Source organism: Salvelinus alpinus, chromosome 1, assembly GCF_045679555.1.
Source record: "Salvelinus alpinus chromosome 1, SLU_Salpinus.1, whole genome shotgun sequence".
NCBI lineage: Eukaryota > Metazoa > Chordata > Actinopteri > Salmoniformes > Salmonidae > Salvelinus > Salvelinus alpinus.
Genome location: NC_092086.1, coordinates 37,893,505 through 37,912,727, shown reverse-complemented (window position 1 = coordinate 37,912,727; position 19,223 = coordinate 37,893,505). Strand labels below are relative to the sequence as shown.

The window sequence follows — 19,223 nt, the reverse complement described above, 5'->3', positions numbered from 1 at the left end:
TCTGTTATTATTGGTTTGTCCCAATGACAGTATTTGTATTTGTCCTTTGAACTACTGCAGTTGTTCAATTGTTCAGTTGTTGAACTACTGACGCTTTTCTAGTACCTGTCAGTGGCGCGTGTGTGGTAGATTGACACCTATGTAAACCATTCAGAATGTCGAATAGCTAGGAAGACATTTAGGGGCGTGAACATATTTCCTCTACTCGACATTTTGTTGTTGAGAAACTTCAGCGCGTTCAGAAGTCGGCTACATTGTCAAGGAGCGCTGACACCTGTAAAGTCACTGAGATAGAGGTAAGGTCAACTTTTTTTTATTTAGATAGTGGCAAGATCTCAATGACAAATATATTAAATTCTAAACTTCTCAAGTGAAATTGCACCAAATGTTCTACTTCAAATTAAATTGCATTTATTGTTTATGCTATCCTTGTCATTGCTTTCAAATTGTTGTCATTGTCTTTTGTGATAACAATTACAAATAATTTAATATGGACCTAGGTGGGTGGGTCGATCTTTTAAAATTCTAAATGCACATTCTGACCAACATGATTGTGTGTGTGCCAATATAAATGATATGTCGGGGTCCACAGTTCTTCTGGAACTGTTAAAGCCCATTTTCTTCTCCTTTTGAAACCACCTTGTCACAAAATACATTAAGTGAACAGTACTGATTGTCAGGTGAATATTGTTGGTGGTTAACCTGTGTTCCCTATTGCTCTTGATACCACAATGAAGGAAAGTATCTCTTATGGGAGGTACTTGGCTCAGATTAAGGGGAATTTTCCTTTCATAAAAACAGGTAAACTGAAAGTAGAATGCTGCATCATTTTTGTGTCTAGTAGCCTAGACAACATTGAAACAATGGTAGACTGCTTTAATGATCTCCCCTATGAAGCTCAACACTTAGTAACAGTATAATCATATCCCCTTTTCTGCATCATAGATTCATTCTTTAAATGTGGTTGCATATGAGGAAGGCTTTGTCTTGGTAAGAATGTGGAACTGTTAACTTTCTGAAGCTCACCCCATGGAACATAAAAGAGGAAGTGAATCTATGAAAATAGCTTGGGGAATTTTGATATACTTTAGTAGGCTACAGCACTACCTCAGGAGATTGTCTGAAAGTTACTCTAGTTAAGAGGAAAGTGAGAGTTCTGTCTAGATTTAGTTCTGATGACTCCATTGTTGTGATTTTATGCATTTCTGTACAAAAGAGCTTTATAACATTTGTCAGTTATTGATTGTACAATAAATGTATATAATATACAGTTTGTGTTACAAGTTATTTCTGTCTCTCTCTTTCTCTCCAGATGCAGAGGTATCTGGTGCTCTGTATGGCCCTGCTGGCCCAGGTCTCTGCTGATGACTGCCCAGGTGGAGAGGCGTGTGAGGAGGGCAACACCTGCTGCAAGGTCCCCTCCAATGGCTATGAATGTTGCCCAATGTATCAGGTATGTATGGGGTGGTGCCTGCAGAGCTTAGCCCTTAGCTTTATTTGCAGCCTGAACCCGAGTTCCCTAACCCTTGTACACTGACTTATATCTATTAGAAGTGTACAAACCAAATAGGTAGACTATGGTGTCATTGTGTCTTACCCTGAAATAGATACCTCTTTAATTGCACCCTTGTGCTAGCATTCTCTCGTAGTATCTGTTTGGTCTGTAAGATGTGAGATTCTAACACACTTTGTTAATCAAACTACTCTTACCATTTATCTCAGGCTGAGTGCTGTGAGGATCATACCCACTGCTGCCCTGAGGGAACACTCTGCGTTGTGAATGAGTCCATGTGTGTGAATGGAACTGTCTCCCTGCCATGGGTGGAGAGAGTCTCTGCTAAACAGTCCATATATCCTAAAGTAAGAATGTCAGTGAATCCAGGAAGAAAGTTTAGCTGACTATTGACAACGTTGAAATGCACTGTAACAATGACACCAGTTAACTTTCATGGCAATATGTGTTCCTGTTTTCAATCATTCACATTGTTGAGGAAAACACATTGGAGGAATCAGGCAGAACTCATTTATCAGCAATAAGAGTTTATTCAAGCAACTGCAAGAAAGCAACAGATCACTTTCTGGATGAAACTGGAGAGGAACTTTAAAATGTCCAGAATCACACAGTCATTTATATTCTTCATCTACACAAAGAACTGCTTACCCCTCTCTTAAAGCTTTATACAAACAATAATTGGTTCTAACCAGTTCTCACAGCCTAAGATAGGGGAGTGATAAGATCTTTAGAGCCTAAATAGACAGAACTAGAATTCAGCCTGGTTATGCCTTTAGTGCCCCAGAGATAAGGAGCCAAAAACAAATCAATCCTTTGTGCGGTGTGTGAAGAGGGTACTGAAAATTAACAGTGAAAAGTACATACAGTACTATTCAACTCAAGCATTTACATAGCATTAGACTGTAACAAAACCATTTTCACCCAACAACGTAATTAACCTAGATGAACGTAAGGAAATCAAAAATACTATGATCAGTCATGTTTTTTGTCATTGAAAAAGTCTAATGTATTTTTTCTACCCCTCTAGTCTTTCAGAATGATCAGTGCATATGCCGGGGATGAGGATGATAACATCTGCCCTGACAAGTCCCACTGCCCCGAAGAGTTCTCCTGTCTGAAGGCCACTACAGGCTATGGTTGCTGTCCTGTCGCTCATGTAATAACCTAACCACTGCTGCAATCTAGCCTTTTGCGCCAGATTCATACTGTTATGCGGTTCACATAAACATACATTGGTGTCAATGGAAAAACTGGAGTTATGTGCACAGATATCAAGTTAGGATGCAGGCCTGAGTGAATAGTAAATTGATCTATTGTACACACAGGCTGTGCCTTGCTCTGATGGGAAACATTGCTGTCCTGAAGGCCACCAGTGCAGCACAGACTGCAGCTCCTGCATCAAACAGACAGGTTAGACTCTTGTGGAGTCACATGTTGCCATCTTATGCTTCTGTTGCAACATCATCACTAACCCCTCTGCCTTCTTCCACCCCGGCAGAGCCTGTTGTTGCAGTGATGTGCAGTGACAAAGAGTCTGAGTGCCCAGAGGGAACCACATGCTGTGAGACTCCAGATGGGAGTTGGGGATGCTGCCCCATGCCCAAGGTACAGGGGGGCTATATGGAGGGGGTTAGGGGGTTACCATCATGGATTTGCGAGTCAGGAATAATATTGGTTCTTTGAATGTGTGACATGTACACTCTCCAGTGTCTGTAATCACTCCATGGAGAGATGTCTAATCAAGGATTTGCATGGCCTATGTGATAACCCTTTGTTTATATATGGTCATCTCATGAGGTGATTCTCTGTGTGTCTGTGTGTACTGACCAGGCTGTGTGCTGTGAGGATAAGATTCACTGTTGTCCTGAGGGCAGCACCTGTGACATCAAGCAATCCAAGTGTATATCCACTACCAACAAGGAAATGCCCATGTGGGCTAAGTTCCCTGCCCGCAAGAGGGCAGAGTGGGAAAACCAGAATGGTAGGTTTCACCCCCCCCCCCAAAAAAGGCATATTTTCCTGGTCTATTTTTGTACCAATCACTGTCTGGATGTTAATGTGTATATGATTATTTTGCTGTACGTGCTTTCAGAAGTTGCCCAAGTGACAACACCTATTCCAGACACTACCACCTCAGCCAATAGGAGTCCTGCTTCTCTTTGGGAGGGTACTTCTCCACCCTTCATTAGGACAGGAGGTATGACATTACACTTCTTCTTAGAACAATACAATAGTGCTGTGGAATATTTTGTTAGCTCGTCCAGTTGTGTTGATCGCTAACACCCTGCTGTCTCTCCAGACGTTCCCTGTGATGAGTCAACGGCCTGTTCGGATGGAACCACATGTTGTAAAACACAGGAAGGAGGATGGGCATGCTGTCCTCTGCCACAGGTATACTATGTCTCATACTGTAGGGGCCCATTCATTCTCTTAGCTAATCCATTTCTTCAAGATAGATCAACCTGATTGCATGTCTTTTGCTTGTCCCGTGACAGCTTCTCCTTTTTGTTTGGGCTCTTCTTCCTTCCAGGCAGTTTGCTGCAGTGACTTGGTCCACTGCTGCCCTCATGGTAAGAAGTGCAACCTGGCTGCCCAGACGTGTGACGACCCCTCAGGCTCCCCCTCTGAGCCCTGGCTGAAGAAGGTTCCTGCCGTGCCTCGGGAGGGTAAATTGCCAGGGGATGTTACCTGTGACCCCACCCATGTGTGTCCCGACAACACCACCTGCTGCAAGACAGCGTCAGGAGACTGGTCCTGCTGCCCCTTGCCTGAGGTAGGGACAGAGAGATGTGGCTAATACTGCTGTGGATAGGCAAATTAATGAATGGCCTCTTAAATTGACTGCTCTGCGATGCGGTGAGAGATTCTGTATGGCTAACAAAGAGGCACTTAGTTTTGGTCTTTACGACATCCCAGTATCACATCCTCATTCTTCACTCCTGTCAGCTTGCTGCTGCTTGTGATCTTAACCTTTCTTCTGCCTTGTTAAGGGGATTTTGAGCTTGAACCACATGTTGTTTTTATAGCATTGAAAAGTAGAACTGGGAAACTGGGTAATCTAGGCAGTCACAACTTTTCTCTAACTTGCATAATCTCTTCTGCTACCAGCAATACCTCTACATAATTTCTATAAAGGCTTGTGACAGTCTTAAATGACAGAAAATGTTTGTTGTGTGTCTATCCCTTCCTCCCTCCAGGCTGTTTGCTGTGAGGACCACGAGCACTGCTGCCCCCATGGCACCACCTGTGACCTGGCTGGCCTCACCTGTGATGGTCCCTCAGGGTCGGAGCCCATGGTGGGGAAGGTGCCAGCTCTCACAACCCTGGCATCTGATCATGAAGAGGCAGCCACAGACCAGCAAGGGGTGCAGATGGATGACATGGAGCTGCCTACAGAAGATGACAAAGGTGATGAAGATGAGGGGCCCAGGACACAGTATGACGCCCACACCACCTGCTGCTTTATTAAATATGTTGTTAGCTCGTCCAGTTGTGTTGATCGCTAACACCCTGCTGTCTCTCCAGACGTTCCCTGTGATGAGTCAACGGCCTGTTCGGATGGAACCACATGTTGTAAAACACAGGAAGGAGGATGGGCATGCTGTCCTCTGCCACAGGTATACTATGTCTCATACTGTAGGGGCCCATTCATTCTCTTAGCTAATCCATTTCTTCAAGATAGATCAACCTGATTGCATGTCTTTTGCTTGTCCCGTGACAGCTTCTCCTTTTTGTTTGGGCTCTTCTTCCTTCCAGGCAGTTTGCTGCAGTGACTTGGTCCACTGCTGCCCTCATGGTAAGAAGTGCAACCTGGCTGCCCAGACGTGTGACGACCCCTCAGGCTCCCCCTCTGAGCCCTGGCTGAAGAAGGTTCCTGCCGTGCCTCGGGAGGGTAAATTGCCAGGGGATGTTACCTGTGACCCCACCCATGTGTGTCCCGACAACACCACCTGCTGCAAGACAGCGTCAGGAGACTGGTCCTGCTGCCCCTTGCCTGAGGTAGGGACAGAGAGATGTGGCTAATACTGCTGTGGATAGGCAAATTAATGAATGGCCTCTTAACTTGACTGCTCTGCGATGCAGTGAGAGATTCTGTATGGCTAACAAAGAGGCACTTAGTTTTGGTCTTTACGACATCCCAGTATCACATCCTCATTCTTCACTCCTGTCAGCTTGCTGCTGCTTGTGATCTTAACCTTTCTTCTGCCTTGTAAAGGGGTTTTGGAGCTTGAACCACATGTTGTTTTTATAGCAAGAGGGGCTATGTTTCATTGAAAAGTGGAACTGGGAAACTGGGTAATATAGGGAGTCACAACTTTTCTCTAACCTTGCATAATCTCTTCTGCTACCAGCAATACTTCTACATAATTTCTATAAAGGCTTGTTGTGTGTCCTTTCCCTTCCTTAAGGCTGTTTGCTGTGAGGACCACGAGCATTGTTGCCCCCATGGCAGCACCTGTGATCTGGCTACCCTCACCTGTGATGGCCCCTCAGGGCCAGAGCCAATGGTGGGGAAGGTGCCCGCCCTCACAACCCAGGCACCTGATCATGAGGAGGCACCCGCAGACCACCAGGGGGTGCAGATGGACGACATGGAGCTGCCTACAGAGGATGATGAAAGTGATGAAGACGAGGAGTTGCACAGGACACAGTGTGACGCCCACACCAGCTGCCCAAAGGACGCCACCTGCTGCTTTATGAAATCCACCCAGAAATGGGGCTGCTGCCCACTGCCACAGGTGAGTGTTACAGTAATGGTTAGTGCTGAGCAATTGGTGCTTTTGAGGTCTGTTCGGTTTCGGTTCGATTATAAAAAAATAATAACGGATTTCGGTTTTGATTATTTGGGTTGAATGCTGTAACAGCACAGAATAAAACAATAAAAGTCCCATGGTGGAAGTGACTGCCCATTTACTGCTTATCACATTGCTTTACTTTAATAAAATATTAGGTTTTGTGTGTATTACATTTGTTTTAATTTATAACTTTGTTATTTCATTCCAATTAATCATTTCATCTCTATAGAGCTGCTGCCTATGCTGTCTGACAAAATCACTATTTTGTAGTTCTTCAACATAAATAAGGCATACTTATTTACCAACTAGCAATCACTTTGATCATGTATTTTCAGGTAGAGATACCTCGCGAAGCAACAGCTGCTCCAAAGACAGTACAGTATGAAGATGGGCAGAAACTGCTTCACCAATAGAAATATCCAATCACGCTTGTAGACGATGTCATGGCGACGTTGGCTAGCTAAGCTCATGCGCAGAAATGCCAATGGGTCTAACGGGCATCACGTGCCAAACTGCACCTGTTCATGCCATCAAATCAAAGGCACTTCTTCAATATAGTAATTTTTTATAAAAATTGAAACGTGTAAGATTGTCACTTTCACGAGGTTGGAGTAATAACATGTTCAACTACGTAAGACATTGGCTCGAATCTGGGTTGTACCTTTAGATTTGGAGAAAACATTTTTTTATTTGATTTGGAGAAGAAAAAAAAATGTAAGGACACTTTTTTTACTTGTCCCAGTGACTTCTAAAACCCCAGCCTGGTCTGCTTCTCAAGCGCTCTCTATATCCCTTCTATAGCAGGCATAAAAGAAACACAGACCGGACAAGTCAATGCGCAATGGATTATAGTCATTGTAGTTAATTACAATGTTTTATGCGCTAAACTATGTAGAATATTGGCCTGTTGGAAACAACCCCCCACAAGATCTCACAGTTCAGGCTGGATCTGATTTATCTCTAAAGAAACTGCAACGTGCGCATTGAGCTCATAAAACAAAAACTGAACGAAATGGAATTTAAATAATTTAACTGACATCGGTCAATTAGTTGCTTGATAACCAAAATGTTGGTCAATCACTCAGCACTATTAATGGTGTTCCCAACTAGTGAGGAAGGATTTTAGGGAATGAAAGCCCTTTCCCTCACTACTCGCTGTTCCCTCTTCCCCAGGCAGTGTGCTGTGCTGATGGAGAGCACTGCTGTCCCAAAGACTACATATGTGATATGCGCAAGACCTCCTGCTCTAAGGGTGGGGTGGTGATCCCATGGTACAACAAGCTGGCAGCTGAGCCAGATGACAGTGCCCTCACTGCCCCCCTCTCTGTGAAGTGTGACACCCAGAACAGATGCCCTGAAGGCTCCAGCTGCTGCCAACTTTCCACAGGACAGTGGGGCTGCTGCCCCCTGCGCAAGGTGTGTGTTTGTGTGAGCGAGGGTGTGTGTTGGTATGCACATGCATATAGAGAACCCTAGAAACAGTTTTGCTCTGCTATCTCACATGGGGAACCTTTCATGTCTGTACCACATCTGGCCGTGATTGGGAGTCCCATAGGGCAGTGCACAATTGGCCCAGCATTTGTCCAGGTTTGGCCAGTGTAGGCTGTCATTGTAAATTGCCTAGTTAAATTAAATAAAAAATAATTCTCTGTCTTGTCTTATAGGCTGTGTGCTGTGCAGATGAGGAGCACTGCTGTCCACAGGGCTACAGCTGTAACATGGGCTCAGGGACTTGCCAGAAGCTAATGTTTCTTCAGTTCCAGACGGTACCCCTAACTCGGGTGTCTGCGCCTGAGCCCCCGACCTCACAGGAGAAGGAAATCCACTGTGGGGGGCCGTTTGTCTGCAATAATGAGGAGACATGCTGCAAGGTCTCCGCCACTACATGGGCCTGCTGTCCCGTTCCAAATGTATGATATACTCCTCTGCCCTCTCACCAGACACCACAAACACTTCTAGAAATGAAAATGTCATACTAATGTTAGTGAAGTTCAAGACTAAGGCATCTACTCTCCTTCTATTGAATAGTCAAATTCCTATATGGTTTCTCTCATTGCTTCCTCGATCTCTTTTTTTACTCTCCCTTCCACCTTATCCCTGTCTTCCTCCACCTGTCCTCCTAGGCGGTGTGCTGCAGTGACATGAAGCACTGCTGCACTACAGGCTACTCCTGTGGTGAGGGACGGTCCTGCACCCAGTCCACTGGCTTCAAATGGGACCACTGGCAGGTGTTCTTCTCCAACAAGAAGAGAGCCCTGCGTGTGTGACAACTTTGGGCTAGACCTATCAGTCCAACCAGACGCATTGCACTAATGAAGGGACGCAGGAACTTAATATCACTGTTACAGTATATCAAATTGTGTTTTTTACAGAGGAAAAATAGTGTGTATATATAGGAAAGGGAAGTGAAAATAAGTAACATTTTGCGCCATTGGTAGGTGCTTGGAATGTTACTACATTTACTTCAAGAAATTCCCATGCTTGCTCATGAACAGAAACTATCAAGGATTTGAAATCACTCCAAAAATGAGATACCAATGTTGAACAATCTTTTTTGGTTGTGGCTCAGGGAAGGATTGGAATGTGATATAAAACTAGTTGTAAGCTACTATCAAGATTGACACAGAGGAGCATATAAATGACAAGAACTTAGTACTGTTTTACAATGTTTGATGTTACCTTTTAAACAGGAAGAGTGTTGTGTTTTTTAGTTGACCATGTGAAGTGCATTGTGCCTCATAGTTTCAGGTATACCTTTGAAATGCCTTTTACATTAGTCTGTCATTGTAAATAAGAATTTGTTCTTAACTGACTTGCCTAGCTAAATAAAGGTTAAATAAAATAAATATGCCACCCTGTGGCTGAACTGATACTGTCTACTTGGGAAAACTTGAAACATGACCCTCCCTCATTTTTTTTAACCTTTATTTAACTAGGAAAGTCAGTTAAAAACAAATTCTTATTTTCAATGACGGTCTAGTGGGTTTACTGCCTTGTTCAGGGACAGAACGACAGATTTGTACCTTGTCAACTCAGGGATTCGAACTTGCAACCTTTCGGTTACTAGTCCAACGTTCTAACCACTAGGCTACCTGCCGCCTCATATGCCCTCTGTCTAGTCCAACACTCTAACCACTAGGCTACCTGCTGCGCCATATGCCCTCCGTCTTGTTGCTACCACGTTTTAAGTAAGAGATGGATTATCCCACTTCCTTGTGTTTTAGAAATTATGCCATTTTAAATAGTCCGTAATGATTCTGGCTGTTGCTACCAAAGGGAATTAATTTTCTGTAAAATTTGAATAAAAAATAAGTCATTGCCAAATCAATTGTACACTATGCATGTGTTGGTTTGTGGTCAGTGTTCACTCAAATCTGTGCCCAGGATGTAACTATAGTAGGCCTTGCAAGTAAAAAGGTAAAAATTCAAGAGGTGATAAAGGTGAGTACCGAGTGGACTACAGTTGGAGAAAAAACACATTCAACGTCTGATACTAATTAACAATCACTGGGAAGGTTTCTGTGGGTTTTATGGCGGACCTACTCACTGCCACAGTCATACTCTGGACCTAGTTTTGTCCCATGTAATAAATGTTGTAGTTCTTAATGTTTTTCCTCATAATCCTGGACTATCGGACCACCATTTTATTACGTTTGCAATCGCAACAAATAATCTGCTCAGACCCCAACCAAGGAGCATCAAAAGTCGTGCTATAAATTCTCAGACAGCACAAAGATTCCTTGATGCCCTTCCAGACTCCTTCTGCCTACCCAAACATCAGTTAACCACTTAACTGAGGAACTCAATTTAACCTTGCGCAATACCCTAGATGCAGTTGCACCCCTAAAAACTAAAAACATTTGTCATAATGTCTGTTTATTATTTGACATTTATTCCTGATTATTATTTGACCATGCTGGTCTTTATGAACATTTTGAACATCTTGGCCATGTTCTGTTATAATCTCCACCCGGCACAGTCAGAAGAGGACTGGCCACCCCTCATAGCCTGGTTCCTCTCTAGGTTTCTTCCTAGGTTTTGGTCTTTCTAGGGAGTTTTTCCCAGCCACCGTGCTTCTACACCTGCATTGCTTGCTGTTTGGGGTTTTAGGCTGGGTTTCTGTACAGCACTTCGAGATATTAGCTGATGTACGAAGGGCTATATAAAATAAACTTGAATCCGGCTACCCGGATAAAGCACTAAATAAACTTCAGTTAGTGCTAAATACGGCTGCTAGAATCCTGACTAGAACCAAGAAATTTGATCATATTACTCCAGTGCTAGCTTCCCTACACTGGCTTCCTGTTAAGGCAAGGGCTGATTTCAAGGTTTTACTGTTAACCTATAAAGCGTTACATGGGCTTGCTCCTACCTATCTTTCCGAGTTGGTCCTGCCGTACATACCTACACGTACGCTACGGTCACAAGACGCAGGCCTCCTAATTGTCCCTAGAATTTCTAAGCAAATAGCTGGAGGCAGGGCTTTCTCCTATAGATCTCCATTTTTATGGAATGGTCTGCCTACCCATGTGAGAGACGCAGACTCGGTCTCAACCTTTAAGTCTTTACTGAAGACTTATCTCTTCAGTAGGTCTTATGATTGAGTGTAGTCTGGCCCAGGAGTGTGAAGGTGAACGGAAAGGCTCTGGAGCAACGAACCGCCCTTGCTGTCTCTGCCTGGCCGGTTCCCCTCTCTCCACTGGGATTCTCTGCCTCTAACCCTATTACAGGGGCTGAGTCACTGGCTTACTGGTGCTCTTTCATGCCGTTCCTAGGAGGGGTGCGTCACTTGAGTGGGTTGAGTTACTGACGTGATCTTCCTGTCTGGGTTGGCGCCCCCCCTTGGTTTGTGCTGTGGTGGAGATCTTTGTGGGCTATACTCGGCCTTGTCTCAGGATTGTAAGTTGGTGGTTGAAGATATCCCTCTAGTGGTGCGGTGGCTGTGCTTTGGCAAAGTGGGTGGGGTTATATCCTTCCTGTTTGGCCCTGTCCGGGGGTATCATTGGATGGGGCCACAGTGTCTCCTGACCCCTCCTGTCTCAGCCTCCAGTATTTATGCTGCAGTAGTTTATGTGTCGGGGGGCTAGGGTCAGTTGGTTATATCTGGAGTACTTCTCCTGTCTTATCCAGTGTCCTGTGTGAATTTAAGTATGCTCTCTCTAATTCTCTCCTTCTCTCTTTCTTTCTCTCTCTCGGAGGACCTGAGCCCTAGGACCATGCGTCAGGACGACCGGGCATGATGACTCCTTGCTGTCCCCAGTCCACCTGGCCTTGCTGCTGTTCCAGTTTCAACTGTTCTGCCTGCGGTTATGGAACCCTGACCTGTCCACCGGACGTGCTACCTGTCCCAGACCTGCTGTTTTCAACTCTTAATGATCGGCTATGAAAAGCCAACTGACATTTATTCCTGATTATTATTTGACCATGCTGGTAATTTATGAACATTTTGAACATCTTGGCCATGTTCTGTTATAATCTCCACCCGGCACAGCCAGAAGAGGACTGGCCAGCCCTCATAGCCTGGTTCCTCTCTAGGTTTCTTCCTAGGTTTTGGCCTTTCTAGGGAGTTTTTCCTAGCCACCGTGCTTCTACACCTGCATTGCTTGCTGTTTGGGGTTTTAGGCTCGGTTTCTGTACAGCACTTCGAGATATCAGCTGATGTACGAAGGGCTATATAAATACATTTGATTTGATTTGATTTACACCCAAAAAGGTGTATTGGCGCCACCAACTGGACGGTTTGAAACCAATAAAATAAAATGAATAAATCCATACGTAATAATGATACTAACTTAATCCACCCTAATAAAAAAATAGTATATAGACAAAACAAACTCCCACTTCTATTTTAGATCCCCATATCTCCCTTAGGCTCTAGGACCTGAGAGGGTGGTACGGCTTGGGGCAATATTCCATAACTCCTTTGCTGTGAAATCTTTCTGCCCCAGGAACCGCTCCGCCTCAATCACTATGATTTCTATCTTCCTGAACCTTCTCCCCACATTGGCAGTGCCAATAATTACCATAGCTATAAATGCCACAAAGTCCACCTTCTTAACCTTTAAAACATCAGGGTCCTGCTGGTGAAAGGCAACCCCTGCAGGCTAGGCCTATCCACTACCTTGGACTCTTCTGGAGCACCATTCAAACCTTTTCATAGCTGCTGCATATGAAATACTCTGTGCAACCCTGACTAAGCCACCTCATTCTCTTTCACCCTTGTGGGGCATTTGGACGACGTGGCTTCATTGTTCCCACCGCAATTGCAATATGTCACATTTTCATCACTTTTATAAACATATGGTCCCTTCCACTTGGACATCTCGGCTTCTCCCTTCTGCAAACACTTGCTACATGACCAAGAGCTTCACAATGATCACACTGCATTGGTCTTGGTATAAATGCTCTGACTCTGTAGTAAATATACCCTAACTGCACTTGAGTAGGGAGACTCCACATCAAAAAAACAAAAGAACAAATAGACTTCATTTTTTCACCATTCATCACATGATTCATCCAACGTGCTTCAATTACTCCAGGAATATTTTTCATCTCTTCAAAATCAACTTCCCACGAGACGCCTGCGACGGCCTGATATAACCCCCTTGAGAGTTGCCCTGTTCCGAAGACACACACGACACTTTAAACTTGTTTATTTTATTTCACCTTTATTTAACCAGGTAGGCTAGTTGAAAACAAGTTCTCATTTACAACTGCGACCTGGCCAAGAATAAAGCAAAGCAGTTCGACACATACAACAACACAGAGTTACACATGGAATAAACAAACATACAGTCAATAATGCAGTAGAAAAAGTCTACATACAGTGTGTGCAATTGAGGTAAAATAAGGGAAGTAAGGCAATAAATAGGCCATGGTGGCGAAGTAATTACAATATACAAATTAAACACTGGGGTGATTGATGTGCAGTAGATGAATGTGCAAGTAGAGATACTGGGGTGCAAAGGAGCAAGATAAATAAATAAATACAGTATGGGATGAGTTAGTTGGATGGGCTAGCAACTTAGAAAATCGATTAAGGCACGTTCCTTCTGATCCGCAGAATCAAAACAAGCCCGCCTCTCGTGATCCTCACAACCTTCACTTTACCCAATACTCTCTCCACCAGTTTGAATAACTCAAATGGTTTCTTCAAGATTGGTACTCTGCTCAACCACCGGATTAAACAACAACAAACCGTACTCCTACTATTCTCGTCATTGTGCCCCACTGGAAGTTATGCTACGGATAGGTTAAAATGGCATATTCCTGTTTCTTGCAGGCAGTTCATATGCACACCAGATCAGTGCTTTTACGATGACGTGGCACTGTTTATGACGTCTGGAAGCCCGCCTCTCCCTTTGACTTATGAATCTTTCAAGATGGCGATGCACCTGCTTCATCGGTGGTAATTCTTTTAATTTCTAAAACGGTGTACATAAACGATAAAACAAAGCGTCGTTTCCAGTTGACAATAACATCGGAGGACAACGTTGTCTTTATTACCTTTCAAACATGTCGACAGAGGAACTGTCAACCTCGGACAGCGAAGCTGCTGTTGCTGGGGCTGGCAAGCGATGGGCGCCCGTCGGCGCTGTAGCCAGTCCGGAGGATGAGAGCGGGAAGGGAAACGCGGTCGAGCCGAGGAGGAAAGGCTCAGCTGTGTCTGGTGAGACGGAGATGACCGCAAGATTGAGGAAACTGGAGGACGAACAGGGCCTGCTGAATTCCTCGCTCCTCGCGTTGACATCTCATTTTGCACAAGTGCAGTTCCGCTTGAAGCAGATAGTTCACGCTCCGACTGATGAGAAGGAGAGGATGCTGGTAGAACTCGAGGAGTTTGCCTTCAAAGGCTGTCCTCACGTTGTGGGATGCAGGCCACAGGATACTCAACAGCTTGAAAACGCGGTAAGTAGTCCATCTAGCCCACGGCTGGTCAGACTTGGTAGATCTAAGAATGTAAACAATGGTTCCTCTTCAGTAAGTGGAAAAATGATGTCAACACAAACACTCAATTGCTTGAGGTTGTGTGATTATGCAAGCTATAAGCTATCCATTACGTGTAGAAAAATAGGTTATGTTAGTCCCCCACAAAACAGACCACAGACAGACACCAATTTAGGCCTACACCAATGTCGGTACAGTGTTCCACCAGTAATACCTGGTGATGGGATGGGGGTGATTGTGGTGGTCACATTAGTTGCTACCCTTACGTAGGCTGGTCATCATTCAGTGTCAGTAGGACAGCTGTGAGGATGACCACTGGACACATATAGACTCAGACACACCCTGGGATGCAACACTCGGAAACATGTGCACACACACACACACACACAGGCAGTAGCAGCCACCGTCTTGTCAAACATCTCACAGGAAATGAAATTATCCTGCGGCTACCTGGCTTTTGATTAAGGCTTTGGTTTGCATCGAAACACCAAGGCTGTGCTCTCTGTTCTGTTCCCTGAGATCTGTTATCTCCAGAGGAAGATAGAAAAGGGTGGTATCTCATCAACAGAATAAGTGACTCACAGGCTCAGTTAACATCTTCCAGAAGATCATTATCTCTGTAATAATAGCTTCTGTATGCACAACTAAACCAAACCCCATTGTTTACTCCCTGCAGCTCTCCATTTACCTTCGAGATAATGCCTGCTTATGTAATACTGTCTTTGATTAAAGGTTTTCTTTTTCTGATTTCCTCTGTGTCTACATGCTTTACTTGTAGGAGGACCTGGTGAGTATGGCTACAGCTCTCTGTTCCTCTCCAGCATCTGTTTCGTCTGTCTGTCTTTAGTAAACATGCATGATGAATAAGGGCTGTGTATAGACCCTCCCCATCACTCCCTGTCCCCTTTGTACACCCCAGTCCTCCACTGACAGTGTATTCTGTGTTCTCTCTTCTCCACACAGAGTGAGAGGGAGAAGAGGGAGCGTCTGGAGGTCCAGAGGGAGAAGCAGAAGGAGCTCATCGTCCAGCTGAAGACCCAGTTGGATGACCTGGAGCGCTATGCCTACCAGGAGGGCAGCTACGACTCCCTGCCCCAGTCTGTGGTCATGGAGAGACAGAAGGTAGGGCTCCGTTCATGTACCAGAAGTCTCCTAAAAGTCTATTCGATACAATGTTGTTTCCTCCCCATGTGTAATGTCCTGGTAATACTCATGACGGTTCCACTCTTCCACTGCCAGGTAATCATTGACGAGTTGATCAAGAAGCTGGATGTGAACTTCAATGAGGACATAGGGAACCTGACGCCTGAGGAGCTAAGACAGAGAGTGGACGCTGCCATCGCTCAAATAGTCAACCCAGCCAGGGTCAAGGAGCAGCTGGTGGACCAGCTCAAGACCCAGATCAGGGACCTAGAGATGTTCATCAACTTCATCCAGGGTAGGTGGCAGTGGGCCTGGGATGCCATGTTGGCTGTGGTTAGGTGTCTTGGAAGCTCACTAATACACACTTTTTTACTGAAATATTCCACCAATATTCTGACTTACTACTGTATTTTCCCTTTACCCAACAGATGAGGTAGGGAACCCTCTTCTGTCTGATGGTAAACCCAGCCAGCAACCGAGGACAGCAGGGCCCAACACCAGAGCCCCTGGAGGGAGGAAGAAAAGTCAGTTATCACCCAGCATTATTATCATAGGCTCTACAACATCACTCACAATACATCTGTTCTAACGATTATCTTCTCCTGCTCATAGTGGACCCAGAGCAGGCCCAGAAGATGAGGCAGACAGGCTTGCAGCTGATCCAGCGGGCCCTGGCTGTGCTGCAGATCTTTGCAGTGAGCCAGTTTGGCTGTGCTGCTGGCCACGTTCCCCAGAGCATGTGGTCGCAGGGGGAAGGGGGCCAGGACTACGGCCCTCTGCTGCAGCGTCTGGAGGGGGCTGTAGACCGGGTTCGAGTGCAGGCCTCGTGCAGACAGCCCTCAGTAGATCACGTGGTCAGCTACAACAGCAGCTTGGCCCTGGGGTCCCGTGATGAGCTCACTGCCTCAGTGAGGAAGGAGCTGGCCATGGCTCTGAGAGACCTGCTAGCCCACGGTCTCTACTCCCCCTCCCAGGGCATGAGTCTGGTGCTGGCCCCTATCTCCTGCCTGCTGCCCTACAGACCTGGCCCAACAACCATCCACCCCTGGGAGCTCTTTGTCAAGTACTACCACTCCAAAAATGGCAAGGCTTTCGTGGAGTCGCCAGCCCGCCAACTCTCGCAGTCCTTCAGCCTACCTGTTGTGGGCAATCCGGTCACTGTCACACCCAAGCAGTCTCTGCTCTGGGCTATTCACTCAGTGTTGCTGGAGCATGATCGCTACAAGCGAGGAGCAGACTCAGAGTTCAAGGCTCTGGTATGCATGGCTCTGAACGAGCAGAGGCTAGTGTCATGGCTTAACCTGCTGTGCAAGTCAGGGGCCTTGGTGCATCCGCACTACCAGCACTGGAGCTACATGGCCCAGACAGGCTTCGAGGGAGCCCTGCGCATCCTGGGACGTATCAGCCACCTCAAGTTTAACCTGCCGGTGGACCTGGCTGTGAGGCAGCTCAAGAACATCAAGGATGCCTTCTGAGAAGGGACTGTCGAGAGACACCTAAAACCATGCTTTCAGCTCACATGGTTACCAGGCCTGATTTAAGGGTAAAAAATAATACAATCAACTGGCCTTTGAGGACCGGAAGGCATGGTTTGGGTCTCCCTCAAGTGCTGAAATTATAATTGGCATAAAAGATTTGTGCTAATGTTGCTTTATCCGTTTTACTTTAAATGTATCTTGGGTCATTGGGTCAAAACATTTTTGTTAGCATCCTGTCTAAAAACATGGCATGAATTCCGTGCAAAGCTGTTCAACAAAAATCAAGTGTGCAATGTTGAGATGCATTATATAGCAAATCTGATTTTTATATAGCAAATCTGTAACTAACATTTAATTTATCAATGCCCCCCCCCCCATAACCACTCAAAGGGAGCATATCAAGATCTTAATTACTTGTTACATTGCATTATATGGAGCTTGTTGCCTCCCCTTAGGAAACACTTCCTTTATGTGATGTTGTTTGACTTGTCCCTATGGAGATGAGATACAGTAGCTCAGACCTATGCAGATAATATCGTGAGGTTGGCCTTTTACAGTAATTCACTACTGTATAATGATTACCTATAGAATGCGTGATCATCAATGTGACCAAATGTATAGTCATTCCCTCCCCATACTCTGTAGTATGGGCAAAAACAGACCAGTATCCTGCACTGTCACTAAACTGTATATTCTGTGTTCTCTACGGAAGAGAATAATATGGGTTACTACAGTTCACATTCACTGAGCATTGCTCTCTGTCTGTGGTTACTCATCGCTCCCCTGTTGTGTTCACAGAAGACGCGCACTATTCAATGCACTCAGGTCAAATGAACATGGCAACAGTGTATGCTCTCACCAATGAATGTACAAGAGAGGTCAAAATTCTAAAGATGTCACAAGTGTTCTGAAAATCAAAATGATCACTCATGCAGCATGTAGTGTCTCTCTGTTGAGAAATAAGCAGAACCTGCCTAACGTGTCTTAAAGAAGGTGGATAACGTAGAGACCCTGTATTAACTGCTGCTTCTTTACTGGTCCAAATGGAAGTGATTCAAAAATAATAATAATAACATTTATGATTTAACTATTTAGCTTATATGTAATTATATATTTAATCGTCCAATATTTAAGATGGTTGTGGGATGTGATCGTTTAATCTGTTTCTATTTGTTTTTTGAATGGTGAATGAAAACCACTTGAAGTGAAATCTTCCTATTACATGTGAATCACATGGGGTGTATCCTGAAAAGCTGAATGTACAAACCATAGATACTGTTCATTTCCACATGAGTGAAAACTGTTATCATCCCTGGTATGGTTTTTCCAACCCTCCTCATATTAAGGTATAACCTACTTTGTTACTGGTTAAGTGCTATTCCCAGACTTTCTGTTCTATTCTCTTATGGTATTGTATTGAGATCTATTTCTATTTTGTTGTATAGTAAATTGCAAATGCCTCAGCCGGACCACTACCAGACTATGCTTGGATCTGGTCTGTGCTTTACTGTTGTGCATCTCCATGTAGTGTATGGGAGGACAGGTTGTCCTACATCGAAAGGGATACTTTGGTTTGCATACTTCTGAGGTGTTAATGTGAATATCAATACCCCCTTCATTTAGCCTGCATTGTTACTTTCACTTTTTGAAAGGAAACTGAGCTCATGTCAAAACTACTGTTAACACAAACATAGACACGCACACATCACAATACTACTACTAAGGAATGTACATTTCTGTATGAAAAATGAGACTTAGTTACTGTCTCTGATTTGTTTTTGTTTTTTTGTGCATACCCTACTTGTCAGATTGAGAAAAAGTTATACAGCTGTTTATTGTTGTTGTTCAATAACGATGAATGTGAGAAAATAAACTATTTCAAAATCCTATTTCAGCCCATGCACAATTTGTATCCATTCATTGCTTTCAACACACTTGTTGTCAATGCACATTAATAAGTCATATAAAATACAGGGGTAATAAGGATGCCTGCCACTTTTGTCTTTAGTCAAGTTGCAGGCCTTCACTTTGCATAGCAGCATCAGAGAACACTGGCAACTGTGCCAACAACTGAATAGGACACCTTGATTGCCACATGTCACAGAGAAACTCAATATAGGGCTGACTAGGTTCCCTTTTATAAGCTTGACATAAATGGCTCCTGAGTGGCGCAGCGGTTTAAGGCACTGCGTCTCAGTGCTAGAAGCATCACTGCAGACCCTGGTTCGATCCTGGGCTATATCACAACCGGCTGTGATTGGGAGTCCCACAATTGGCCTAGGGTGGTCCGGGTTAGGATAGGCCGTCATTGTAAATAAGAATTTGTCCTTAAATGACTTGCCTTAA

At 44.7% G+C, this 19,223-nt stretch overlaps 2 protein-coding genes across 3 annotated transcripts; both read left to right on the top strand.

Moving 5' to 3' along the window:
• Positions 1 to 160: 160 nt before the first annotated feature.
• LOC139575082 (progranulin-like) lies at positions 161 to 9,637 on the top strand. 2 transcript variants are annotated; one of them, XM_071400085.1, is made up of 17 exons: positions 161 to 296; positions 1,313 to 1,453; positions 1,723 to 1,860; positions 2,541 to 2,669; positions 2,839 to 2,923; positions 3,012 to 3,118; positions 3,344 to 3,494; positions 3,609 to 3,710; positions 3,813 to 3,904; positions 4,044 to 4,286; positions 4,711 to 4,921; positions 5,039 to 5,130; positions 5,270 to 5,512; positions 5,923 to 6,252; positions 7,483 to 7,725; positions 7,974 to 8,219; positions 8,433 to 9,637. In XM_071400085.1, the coding sequence occupies exons 2-17, from the start codon at positions 1,313 to 1,315 to the stop codon at positions 8,574 to 8,576; spliced, it is 2,697 nt and encodes an 898-aa protein (XP_071256186.1). In that variant the 5' UTR covers positions 161 to 296; the 3' UTR covers positions 8,577 to 9,637. The 2 variants fall into 2 exon arrangements, with proteins under 2 accessions (XP_071256186.1, XP_071256177.1); XM_071400076.1 differs by having other exon boundaries at positions 3,606 to 3,710.
• A 4,029-nt stretch (positions 9,638 to 13,666) lies between these two features.
• On the top strand, positions 13,667 to 18,766 carry LOC139530843 (RUN domain-containing protein 1-like). Its single transcript, XM_071327625.1, has 5 exons — positions 13,667 to 14,217; positions 15,220 to 15,378; positions 15,496 to 15,694; positions 15,828 to 15,923; positions 16,012 to 18,766. Exons 1-5 carry the CDS (start codon positions 13,825 to 13,827, stop codon positions 16,872 to 16,874), a joined length of 1,710 nt encoding a protein of 569 aa, XP_071183726.1. The 5' UTR covers positions 13,667 to 13,824; the 3' UTR covers positions 16,875 to 18,766.
• Positions 18,767 to 19,223: the final 457 nt, after the last annotated feature.

Excerpts from the sequence above, each read along its gene's own strand:
- LOC139530843 (XM_071327625.1), top strand. The coding sequence starts at position 13,825 with ATGTCGACAGAGGAACTGTCAACCTCGGACAGCGAAGCTGCTGTTGCT. Across the intron at positions 15,695-15,827 it reads GTTCATCAACTTCATCCAGG|ATGAGGTAGGGAACCCTCTT; the intron begins GTAGGTGGCAGT and ends TTTACCCAACAG. Across the intron at positions 15,924-16,011 it reads CCCTGGAGGGAGGAAGAAAA|TGGACCCAGAGCAGGCCCAG; the intron begins GTCAGTTATCAC and ends TCCTGCTCATAG.
- LOC139575082 (XM_071400076.1), top strand. The coding sequence starts at position 1,313 with ATGCAGAGGTATCTGGTGCTCTGTATGGCCCTGCTGGCCCAGGTCTCT. Across the intron at positions 3,905-4,043 it reads CATGCTGTCCTCTGCCACAG|GCAGTTTGCTGCAGTGACTT; the intron begins GTATACTATGTC and ends TCTTCCTTCCAG. Across the intron at positions 4,922-5,038 it reads GCCTACAGAAGATGACAAAG|ACGTTCCCTGTGATGAGTCA; the intron begins GTGATGAAGATG and ends CTGTCTCTCCAG.